At 31.2% G+C, this 12754-nt stretch overlaps 1 protein-coding gene across 10 annotated transcripts in view; it reads right to left on the bottom strand.

Annotated features, from left to right (window-relative positions):
* LOC148606889 (putative RNA-binding protein EEED8.10) overlaps positions 1 to 12754 on the bottom strand; it is a 52723-nt gene that overhangs the window by 6730 nt on the left and 33239 nt on the right. For all 10 annotated transcript variants that reach the window (XR_015915441.1, XM_088546681.1, XM_088546676.1 and 7 more), the window contains 9 exons: positions 12438 to 12478; positions 10982 to 11057; positions 10374 to 10430; positions 8661 to 8771; positions 6768 to 6816; positions 5997 to 6040; positions 1737 to 1816; positions 687 to 792; positions 278 to 365 (listed from right to left, as the gene is read on the bottom strand). Coding sequence is in view for 9 of the 10 variants with exons in the window: in XM_088546681.1 (XP_088402807.1) it covers positions 278 to 365; positions 687 to 792; positions 1737 to 1816; positions 5997 to 6040; positions 6768 to 6816; positions 8661 to 8771; positions 10374 to 10430; positions 10982 to 11057; positions 12438 to 12478 (652 nt within the window). In the remaining variant the exon portion in view is untranslated. The remainder of the gene's footprint in view (positions 1 to 277; positions 366 to 686; positions 793 to 1736; positions 1817 to 5996; positions 6041 to 6767; positions 6817 to 8660; positions 8772 to 10373; positions 10431 to 10981; positions 11058 to 12437; positions 12479 to 12754) is intronic.

The raw sequence follows: 12754 nt of genomic DNA, 5'->3' as shown, positions 1-12754 counted from the left end.
AGTTTGTTTTTTTTGCCCACTTATTCTCAATCAATTTGAGTAATATATCCCATAATCAATTCACATACCAGAAAAATGTTTAGTTTAAGCCTTTAAAGCCGCTTAATTTTAACAGTTAAGTAATAAGTCATATCTTTTTTAAAAGGAACCTTATAGTACATAGAAACCTATACACTCTACTTACTGACCAGAAATCAAATGTCTACTACCTTTTCCCATTAACAATACAACAATTGTATACAATTGCAAAAGTTGTATGAAATGTAACAAAACATACCCTCATCAGTTAAGTTAGAGCAAGCTCTAGCCACAAGTGATTTAAGTCTGCCAGATCTTGATAATACTTGAATACTTTCATCATCTACCTAAAAACAGATATGTCTTGTTCATGCCATCACAGAAATTTCAATTTGATCATAAAACATTCTATTAGAACACAACTGCAATAAATCATTTCATTTTAATATGAAAAACTACATAGAAAGTACCATTTGTTATTGAAATCTAGGGCAAAAATATTTTGAATACATCATAAACTGGCCGATCATATGACATCATCAAAATGCTTGAGACAATTTATGCATTGAAATAAAACTAGATATTAGAATTACTTAGCAGGGTATTGTATTAGAGGAGAACTAGATATTAGAATTACTTAGCAGGTTATTGTATTAGAGGAGACTAACCTTGTACAAATAGCTGATATCTAATGATGTTAGATTGGAACAAAATCCCAAAGACCGTATACCCTCACCAGTAACATCTTTGTGACAACTACTGATATCTAGCAACCTGTAATCAAATTAGATTTTCACTATATTACTGATCAATGTAGTAAATGTTAGGTCAATAATGAAGTATCAAATTATTTTTGAGCTAAACAGCTAATGGGAACAAATCACTAAGTTATCTACACTACCCTATCTGGTAAATTCAACATCCTACAAAAATTACTGCATTATCATCAAACAAAAAGTACATTGCTGGTAATTGGCTGTTTCCCCCATGCATTGAATTTTAGGTGAAAAATATGTTCACATATAAATGTACAGCTATCCTCTAAATAAATTTATAATTTGGCACACGTTTATGAATCAATGAATCGTATCAGATAGGATGAGAGCTTGATTAAACTTTTTTACAATGTACTGTAGTTTCATTTTTATTTCATGGGTACTTAATTTCATGGTTTTTAAGGATAGTTTTGAACCACGAAATCAAGATTCCAACAGACAATAATTTTCATAGTTATATGTTTACTGGATTTATCTTGGTATTAAGTGACACAGGAGAAGAAGTTGTGCTGTCCACATCCTGTCACACTTTATTGTTTACTTAAATGGCCTGAGGCTGCATGTGTTATAAGTTATAATTTACTGCAAATGCAGAGAAATTCATCACTTAAAATTTTTTATTGACCCATGAACCATGAATTCAAGTATCCAATGAAGTGTTTTTTTCCACTAACCACATTAATTCATACACTGTGTAAAATAAGTGAAACCAAAGCAAACATTTATACAAAAAAGAAGACTATGTTTAGAGGAAATCCTTGTCTTCTTTAAGTACCTAGTGTAATTTCAGAAGAGTAATAACTTTCACATGACTAAGATTTTTCATTTTTCTTAAAAGAATTAAAAGGAATTTGTAATTAAAACCAGTTTCTAAGATGCTGGAATAGAGTAGAAGTTATATGAAAATTTTGTTATGTTTTTGAAACTGGGTAAAGTACTTACTCTAGAAAAGGACAGTTTACAGCAAGTGCAGATAAAAACTCGTCATTTACATTCAGATTGCTAAACAAATGAACACTTCTCTGAAAAAAAAAAAACAACAAAATTAAGGCTAAATCACAAAGAACAAAAGGCTCTAGAAGAGCCTGAATTGCTCACCAGACAAACCATACCCTATCAACCCAGTAAGTAAAGGTATCATGCTTTGTTACCATGTTTGACAAAAAAATGCTAAAAAAGAGCATATATTGATGAATGCAGTAAGTTCAAATGAGTCCCTATGGCACATTTTTTTCAGTGTTTTTAGAACCTCTAGAAAAAATTTGGGCAGGGGTCCTCTATGCCCTGTTATTCCACCAGGTCTGAGGGGACATTAGCCCAGTATACATTTGCTGACAAAGTATATAAATGAAGTTAAGCCAACATTTTCATCATCACCGTTCATATCAGGAGACCATGTTTACTACTGTATATAAACCAATTATCATTGAAATCAAAGCAAGTATAAAAATTACAGGGAAAATGGTCGCCAAGAACAATCTTTCGTCATCACCATTTAATTTAAAACAACTGGTTTCCTTAAGAAGGAATCTCAGCAACTGCTGAAAATGGTCGTAAAATAGCCGCCTAAAAATAATTTCATACCTGCCAGTCAACTCAGAATATCATGTTTATCTTATGGGCAGCTTTCATTTTAATTATTCTTCTATAGTTGAGGAAAAAATATATTTTTATCCCTATGTTCTATTTTCAGTAATGAGGGGCAAGTTTTTTTACCTGATGAAAAATTTTAAATGATCAGTTTGCAGAGGAAACTCTTAAATAAATTATGCCAACTTTCATAAAATTTTGTTCCAATACGTTTCAGAGAGTTGTACACATTAAAACAACAAAAAACTCTATTTCAGGGGCCACAAATCCTTCAACAGACAACAAATCATTTTGAAAATTTTGGCAAAGGTGTGTCTTCTGATGGTGAACAAAATCACTCACCATCAAAATTTTGCTAAATTCAAGGTTTTTGACTTATTTGCAAAAAACTGTATTTTGACCCCATATTTTAACTTGTAAAAGCAGCCATGTTTTTTCACCAATCAAAAATCTGAAGACTCATTGTATGCAGGATACCCTAAAAAAACAGTTATACCAACTTTCATTAAATTCTGTACAGAAAATTATGAGGAGAAGATTTTTGAAAGTAATAACATCAAAAATAGCAAAAAATGTCCAAAAAGGGCAATTACTCAAACATGGGTGAACAGATTTTTACCAAAATTTGATCACAGAAAGATCTCATCATGGTGAACACTTTTACCGCTGTCACAATTTTGTTAAACCTAATGGTTTTGGAGATATATGGAAAAAAAAACTGCTGTCTGACCCCTAAGTTCTATTTTTAGTTATGGCCACCATGTTTTTGAACAGACTGAAAATCCAAATAGTCATTTTGTGCAGGATACTCTAAGTAACAATCAACAAGTTTCATCTAAATCCATTCAGCAGTTTCAGAGGAGAATACGTTTGAAGAGTTCTTAACGACAATGACGGATGCCAAGTGATGGCAATAGCTCACCTTGCTTATGGCCAGGTGAGCTAATAAAAAGCTTTGCAAAGTGCAGCATGATATGACTGCAACCAGTTGAACTATGTTTACTTGGAGCAAGTGTGGACACAATACATGTATTAATTTTTGACACACTTACACACAGAGATTAACAGTTCATTATAGACAAAACAATTGATTTGGATACAATATTGCACAATATGTTGAAATTCAATCCATGTAAAAAACATATGGAAGAATACTTCTTAAAGCCCCTGTGAAGAGAAACTATCATTAAAATCAGATAAAAATATTTTCAAAACCAGTCCATAAATAAAAAAAGTTAATTTTTATGGGTTAGCCCAACTTTGGCCTCCTATAGACTAAAAATGATAAATGCTGTTTTAAAATCTAATATTCCTAAATCAGTACTTTATATAAAAAAAAAAAACAATTAAAAAAAAAAAAAAATTGTCAAAAATGATTGATAAATTAACCTTCTACATCATCTTTAAATATAATCTTTTTTACCCCTTTTGGCCTCATTTTTCGCAGAACAGTAGGGGCCAATGACCCTTATTTTAAATAGCAAGCTTCCTCTAGCAGCACTGAAACAACAGTACATCAAAGTTTCATGACATTTGGTTCACTCCAACTAAAGTTTTCACCTAAAAAGTAACATCGATGTCAACAACGCCATCAACAACATCATGAAATAATATGACCAAAATTTGTTTGCAGTTGTATAGAACAGCACATAAATGTATGGTGTACATTTACTGTTGTTGCAAATACAACCATATATTCACTGTTATTGCAATAAAATTTGGGTCTATTTTAGCAATTTCGTTTTCGTTGTTTTTAAGGGATTATTTCGTGTGACGACATTTTCAACAAATATTTTGTATATATCATATGATTATTTACATGTCAGTATATATCTGTATGAATTAGTGTTTAATATTTTATGCAGTTTTAACCACAAAAATACAAAGCCAAAGCCTGGTAAGAAATTTCTCCATATATAATAAAACTGGAACCATTTTGTACCAGTCCTGCAAAATGATTCGCTTCCAGAGACAATAAGTACAGGGCCTAATCTAGACATTGATGACAAATAGAACTTTCAGTAAATTCTGTTTGAAAAGTAACAATATTGACATATTATTGTCGATGTAATTTTTTACAAAAACTTCTCACTCTCAAAGACAAATGGGAGAAGTCAGCACAAACAAGGAGAATTTTTTGCTCATTTCTCCCTCTTAATTAGGCCCTGAAGTCAATTACAGAACAGAGTCTCAGCTCTAATTTTTGATTCTATGAAAGTTATGCTTTGACATAAAAGGAACAAGAAACTCCCAGGAGCCTGAATCGCTCACCTGGTTAAATTTTGTCTTTCAAGGGCAATACAATTAACAAGGAATTGTCCAACAATTTTGACTCAAGAAGACTTTGGTAGGACTTATCATAAGGATCATTTCAGCAGATAAATATTTCTTTCTATCTATCTATCTTAGTTTTCATGATATTGGCTGAAAACTGTAAAAAAAGGTCATTTTTCACCTTTCAAGGGCAATAACTCTTAGGAGAAGTCATCTGACAAGTTTTCTCTCTGGAGACTTTTGTAGGCCTTATAACCTTATAATAAGGATCATTTCAGCAATTGAAAGAATTTGGCTAAACCTAACAGTTTTGGAGATAAAATATTCAAAAAAATCAATCTGACCCCTATTTTCTATTATTAGTAATGGCAGCCACGTTTTTCCACAGAACAAAAATACCCACATCACTTTTATGCAGGATATCCCAAGGAATACACATACCAAGTTTGGTTCTAATTGGTCCAGTAGTGTCAGAGGAGAACAGTTTTGAAAAATTGTTAAAGACGACCACGATGGATACCAAGTGATGAGCTAATAAAAGTGGTGAGACCATACAGGGCCTTTAGTAGCAGGAACAGCCAGTTTGCTTCGAGCATTTTCAGCATGCCTTTTTAACATCATTTACTCCTCCATGTACAATACTGAAATTGAATTACATGCATATGATTGGCAGTCTGCTAAGGTACTCCCCAAATAGCAGTAAATGGATGAGACAATGTGTGCTATCCAATCTATTTTGTAAATATATGCAAGAGTATTTCTTAGTTTTTTTTGTAAGAGTGTTGAAAATAACATATCCCAATTGTCATGTTTATTTTCCTTTAGAGTAAGCATCCTTATGGTTTAAAAAAAAAGAACAAAGTATTTAATTAAATGGCCAACTTTGTCTTTGACGGAACTATTAATGCAAAATCATAAATTATGCATGGTATCCTTATTGGTTGAGAAATGTCTGGAGAGCATACAAACATTAATCAGCTGTTCAAAGAGTTAAATTAACCAGGTGCATAGAAGACAAATGGTAAAATGTGTAAAAAAACAACCAAAAATGGTGCCTATTAAAAATGAAAAACACAATCATGGGAGATCTTGCAGTAGATGTTCTCAAAAACAGGAGTTTGTTTTGAGGGACTCCCGCAGAAAATGGGAAGATTAACATGTATGTCCATACCATATTATGTTAAGAAGAAGCCTAATTCAACATAATGAAATGTAGAAAAAATTTGCCAGATTTATTCAAATTAGTAGGCAAATATTTTTGGTATGCATATAAATGCTGTGCAATATTTACTAGTTTTCAGTAGCTATACACTTATCCTATCAGTTAATATTACTTACCAATCCCAGCAGCTGTGTAATCCTTAAAATTCCTTCCTTTGTTACTAAAACAATTACAATATTCAGTATGATTCAATGTCAAATATCTAGAGAGGGGAAATAAAAATACATAAGCACATATCTTTTTATTTGTAAACCCATTTTCTTGGCAATATTTATCTTTTTCCTTAATACAAGTACTGGTTTTTCTTATTTCAATGATATTTTCATTATCAGGTGACTGCATAAATATTCCATTGATAATGCTGCATCACAGTGAAATTGTTTGCTTTAAATTACCTAAAAAAATAGGCTGTTTCCCTTAAGGCTTGGGCAATTTGATTTTCGAGAGGTGCCTGAGGTTTTCAAATATGTCATAGCTTTTTTTCATCCATGACATTTACCGGTAATTTTTTTTTCTCAATTTGATAAATACATTTTTCTTTTTCCAAATAGCAAAAAGTAGGCCACATTATTTGCTGTGCAAATTATTTTTTATAACAAAATTTTGGCAAAAATTTCTTTTTTTGAATAAGTCCTGGCCTTCACCATCTCTGACCCACAAACTTAGATGGTTTGCATCCCATTTTAATATTTATGCAATATTCATTCTATCTTTGCTTACTTCAATTTTGAATTGTAGACACTTTTTTATAGATTTAAGTGTGGTATATATCAAGTTAAAGATTTTACATACATACATACATACATACATACATACATATATACATACAGACAGACAGACAGACAGACAGACATAGACATAAAATTAAGGAAAAAAAGTAACTATACCATTTTGAAAAGTTCTTTCTGAGTATAGTATTGTCATCTTTTTCAAATGCTAAAAAACAAAAATACGAACATTTCATTTCTTCCAAGCTTTGTTTGTCATATTCATATCCTAGTAATTCTTTTTCAGTGATTTAAAAATGATTTATTCAAATCCAAGGACATCTACATTCCCTAAAATATTCATACTGTGATTCTGAATAACAATGGATTCTAGATTTTCATAAATAAATTAATACTCCTTATAGATGATGTTGAATGAAGATTAAAACTTTATAGTGTGTGCAACTTACACAACAATTACCTGACCAATATTACATTAAATTTAATGCAACAAAATGCTACGTACTCAGAATTACCGGAACTAACAAATAAAATCCTACTATGAATAACTACACAATACATGGCCATATTCTGGAGGTTGTCGACAAAAATCCTTATCTAGGAATTCAGTTCACTAACCAACTAAAATGGAACATACATGTCAACAACATTATGTAGCAAAAGCATACAGATTACTAGGTTTCCTGAAGAGAAATATTAGCAAATTCCCAGAGGAGACCAAGAAAAGAGCACATTTAGCAATTGTAAGACCTAATCTTTAATATGTAATACCTGATCACAAGTACCTGACCAATATAAAATACTATCACAACTAACACAACAAGTATCTGACCAATATTACATATTGTCAGAAATTACACAACAAATACATGACCAATATTACATACTGTCACAACTTTAACACAACAAGTACTGACCAATACTACATACTGTCACAACTTCACACAACAATTACACACAACAATTACACACTGTAGATAGCTTTCACAATAAGTACATTACTATTATTGCATATTAGAAGAAAAAAAAACAAGAGCTGAATATGATCACACTGTTGTATATTGCTGAGACCTTGAAAATAAATCAATATTATCAGAGATCGAACCATGTGTTTAATCCTCCCCATCAAAACTGAAAATGAACCATAATACTGAATCAATGAGCCAACATGGCTTAAAGAATTTGACTAATTTTAATATGGCAAAAAATCATATTACTATTTCCATGACCTATCGATCATCTAGACATGAATATTTGTTCAGCTGGACTACATCTCAATGCAAAGACTATAACTATATACCCCCACTTTCTAATTGGGGGTATAAAAACAAGAAATAAGCTTCAAAACCTTACTTGGTATAAAGCTAAAGGTAGATAAGAATAAAATTAAGCACGTGGACAAATTCATTGACCTACGAACACTTATTACTACTGAAGACCCCACACAGACAAGTATTGAAAACATATTAGAAAAAAGCAAAAAAACAACATTCTACAAGCTAAAAAACATTTGGAAATCTATGCAGTGGAGCGGAAAAAAACAAAGTAAAAATATATAACAGCAATATCAAATCAGTTCTATTATCAATAGTGAATGTTGGACAGTCACAAAAGCAGCATACACAAAAGCAGACATGAGCAAACTATCCAGATTCCACCACAGCTGCCTCCAGCAAATATGCAGAATATTTTGGCAAATACAACAACATACTTTTTCAAAAGTACATAATCTGTCTACACAAATGGTGAAATTAAACAAAAACATTAATGTTAGTTAGAACGTGTTTTTTTTTAAATGTAAAGTTTAGACATCACAAAAACAGCCCTTAGATGGACAACCTGGGGTAAAAGAACGAGAGGCCAACAGAAAACAACAAAGGACTGTCAAAATGGAGTTAAAAGAGTTAAAGATGACTTGGCATGGAAACATGCTGACTGGAGAGACCTTATGTTCAAACTGGAGCAAACACAATCGGAAGGAGAGAACCCACTGATCCATCAGATCATGCTTTGAGATTGATTCCCAGTATTAAATACTATCACAACAAATACCTGACTGATATTGTGCAGACTTTTGTTAGTCAGCAGTTGACAGTTACTGATATGCAACTCATTTAGATCTCTACAGTGTCTACATATTTTGGCGATTCCTGTATCTGTGAGCTACAATATAGACAAAAATATACATAGCTTGGAAATATCATAACAATGTATTAATATAAAAAAAAATGATCATTGACTTATCAACATCAGGCTCTGGTGTCACAAAACTGATTACAAAATACTAAAATTCTGAAAATATTGTTGATTTCTCAGTAAGTTATCTCTGAATCCAAATCTTGGGAATTTTTTGGCATCACAAATAGTTAAAAATGACTTCAGACATCAGTAGTGTTTTAAGGTTTTTGCTACAGCTGCCAGGAAAATTGGTAACTTAAAGATAAATGTACAATTACAAGATAATGATCAATTCTTGGTAAATATCAGACTTCAAAGAAAGTATACAAGATGTAATACAATCAATCAAGATAACCTGATTTAATAATCAAGGCAATTTCTTCAGAAATAAACATCACTTAAAACATTTAATATTAATACTCATCAATTCATTATTTTACAAATCTGGGTATTGTGTCAATGATGTCAAAGAGTGCAGGTATTTCAATATTTTCAGTCCCAAAGGAGAAATGAAAACTGGGATAGCTTCACAGATGTAACAGGTTTTAGTAGAGGTTTGCCAACCAAAATAAATATTTCACAACACTGAAAGATCTATTAATTCATAGGAGGTAGCTCTGAGTTTTATGCAATCCCACTGTTTATGTAGACAATAAAAAATAAAAAGAAATGATATTGGGCAAACCATCAGGACAGGGCTTTCCGGTCATAATTTTTACCGGTCACTTTCTCAATAGAAAATCTACTGGTTTGTATTCTAAAATAAAATGTATGAAATTATTTCTATAAATGATGTGCAGGAAAAAATTATCAGATAAATCATGGCAAGAGATGAAGACATTCTTTTTATGTCAACCAATTTAATCTTTAATATTGAGAATTTCATGGTGTAAGTACATTCACAGAGATATTGTTTTGAAATCTTCAAGTACCACACTGGTTTTTATCACAATTTATTGCTTTGTGATATCAAGTTCAAAATCAAATTCAGAAATTTAAAAAAAAACAATTGATAAAATGGCACATATCTTATAGTGATTTCTCGTTGCCTTAATCTAATGTTGCCCATTTCGGATGTTTGTTCACTAATTCCAAGTTGCCTGCTGCACTTGCAGCATATTTGGTTAGAAATGAATGATTTTGCCCTACAAATGCACCAAACACAGACTTGAATGAAAAACACCATCAAACAAATACATCAATGCGTAACATAAGGTATCAAAAGTAAAAGCAGTTCGAGAGATCACTGTTTTTAAGTTTTTTTTTTGTATCACATATTTAGGAAAATTGAATGAAGAATAAATTGTTGGGTGCCAATATGTTATTACATATAGAGTGTGAATCACATTTATTGTAAGTATTGAGCATTCATGTAAGTAATTTTTTTAGGAGAAAAATACTTCATCTATATTACTGGTATCATCAATAGTATGAATATATCATATAATTTTAGAATTTTGTGCTCCCCACGCTATTGTGTGAAATACACATTGCTATTTGAAAGTACATAGATTTATTGTTTGATAGAAAGCATACAGCAGCCTGGAGAAATAGTTACATACTTTATCAATAAATTCTTCTGTTTACCTTGTTACAATCTGTTAAATTCAGGACTTTACATCTCTCACCAATTTTCTGAAAGCACTAAATGTATACACACAAAAAAAGGTTATTGTTTGTTAAAATAAAATAAAAGTTAAGTGTCAAAACGTTAAATAAATGGGTTTATTTTTCTCAGTGTTAATTTGACATACTGTAAAAGTATTAATATTGGTGGTGTACTAATTTTCACTAAATTCATGGTGGACAGAAAAGTGTGAAAAATAGTACCTTTAAAATTGATTTCTGGCACTACATAAGTAAACACTTATCATTTTTTGATACTGCAAAAATTGATACGCACGAATATGTTCACCAAATCATCAAACCCCTAAAACTCAATGTCAAATTAATTTGATGATGAATTAAAGTCCTTTAACCATCTTGACTGACATTCTACTTCTAGTCCTAGGACCAAATACAAAAATAAAAATGTTTTTTAACAGGTTAGTAAATGTAAACAACCCTTGCTTCTTGTAACCAAAAGTCAAGTGTAAAGAATTCTTTCTAAAGAATTTTGCTTAGAAAAAAATAAATAATATAAGGAGGAATATTTTTCTTTTTAAGACAATCCATTGTATTAATTAGTATCTCACATTCCCTGATATTCTGGAGTTCCCCTGTATATTTATATATTTTATGTCTCTACAGTTATCAAACAGCCACTGTAATCTGGAATAAAACAACATACCCATGTACAATGTAACTTAAATGAAAACTTTCAAATTGTGATTACTTATCATGAACACCATCCTATCCACTCTTACATACATGTAGTAAGTTTGATTTTTGTAGGTAAGGATTCTTGAAGTAGACCACACCTACTAAATTGAGCATCTTTTTGACCATCAAAGGTAAGCAGCATCAAAATTACTTGGTGCTTGTAGATAACACAACGTTTGGCTTAAAAGGCTTCTTAAAAGATAGAGACACTTTTTTTTAAATAAAAGTATAGGAAAAAACATGAGATAATTCCACTCCCTATAGACTCCAACTAAGATAAAATAAACTCTTTGTTTCTTACGAGATACCTAGTGAATTTGTGGGAATATTTTTAAAAAATCTTGGTAAAACTTTAATTTCAATTTCTTTTCACGTATTCTGCATTATTAATTCAACTATGAAATTTAAATACACATAACACAAAAAAAATCCTGTTTTGGTCATAATGAGAGCTGAAACAAGAGGCTCCAAAGAGCCTGAATCGCTCACCTTGTTAAAGTTTGTCTTTCAAGGGCAATAAATTTAACAAGGAGATGTCCAACAATTTTGACTCAAGAAGACTTTGGTAGGACTATCATAAGGATCATTTCAGTGATAGAAAGTTTCTTTCTTTTATAGTTTTAAAGATATTGGCTGAAAACTGTAAAAAAAAACGTTGAAAAAGGGCAATAACTCAAACATAATTTAACATATCAAAATGAAAACTTGACCACAGATAGATCGATCTCATTGTGTTGAACACTTTTACCCCCCATGTTAGAATTTGGCTAAACCTAACAGTTTCTGAGATATATGCAAAAAACTACTGTCTGACCCCTATGTTCTATTTTTAGTAATGGTGGCCATGTTTTTCAACGGATCAAAAATCCCAACAACTGTTCTATGCAGGATACCCCTTGGAACATTCATACCAAGTTTGGTTCCAATTGGTCAGATGGTGTCAGAGGAGAAGATTTTTTAAGGAAATAACATTCAAAATAGCAAAAAAAACCGTTGAAAAAGGGCAATAACTCCAACATGCCTCAATATATCAAAATGAAAATTTGACCACTGATAGATCTCATCTACTGAACACTTTTATCCCCATGTTAGAATTGGCTAAACCTAACGGTTTTTGAGATATACATGAAAAACTACTGTCTGACCCCTATGTTCAATTTTTAGTAACGGTGAGCTAAAACAGGAATGATTATTTAGTTTGAATTAATCAATTTCTTCTATTCAAAACTACATATTTTTTAACTGAAAAGGGTGGTACTCAGCTTTTATGGGACAGTTTAGTTAAAAAAAAAAAAAAAAACAAATTAATTCATGTCATGTGTAACCTACCCTTTATCACTAATATGGTAGCACCTTTGTAGATTCATAGCCTGAAAAATAATCAGCTTTTGTTGACAATTATATAATTTTAACTGACACAACTTTCAAATGGATTTCAATGATTTGGTAATGTAGAAATGATACGACAATCAAAGTTAAAAGGAAAGGCTATATTTTGGCAAATTTAATTATAAATTGATTCATTCTGATAAAAAAAAATCAAAATAAATGGAGCATCATATAAGTTAAAAGATGCACATTCGCCAGACATGGTTATTTTTAATACATTGAAATTGTTATAGGACCAGCATTAGCTCAAGTCCTAT

Source organism: Perna viridis, chromosome 9 (assembly GCF_037379345.1).
Source record: "Perna viridis isolate PV_CMFRI_1.1 ecotype Kerala chromosome 9, ASM3737934v1, whole genome shotgun sequence".
Taxonomy (NCBI): Eukaryota; Metazoa; Mollusca; class Bivalvia; order Mytilida; family Mytilidae; genus Perna; species Perna viridis.
This window is presented reverse-complemented; position numbering and strand designations above follow the sequence as displayed.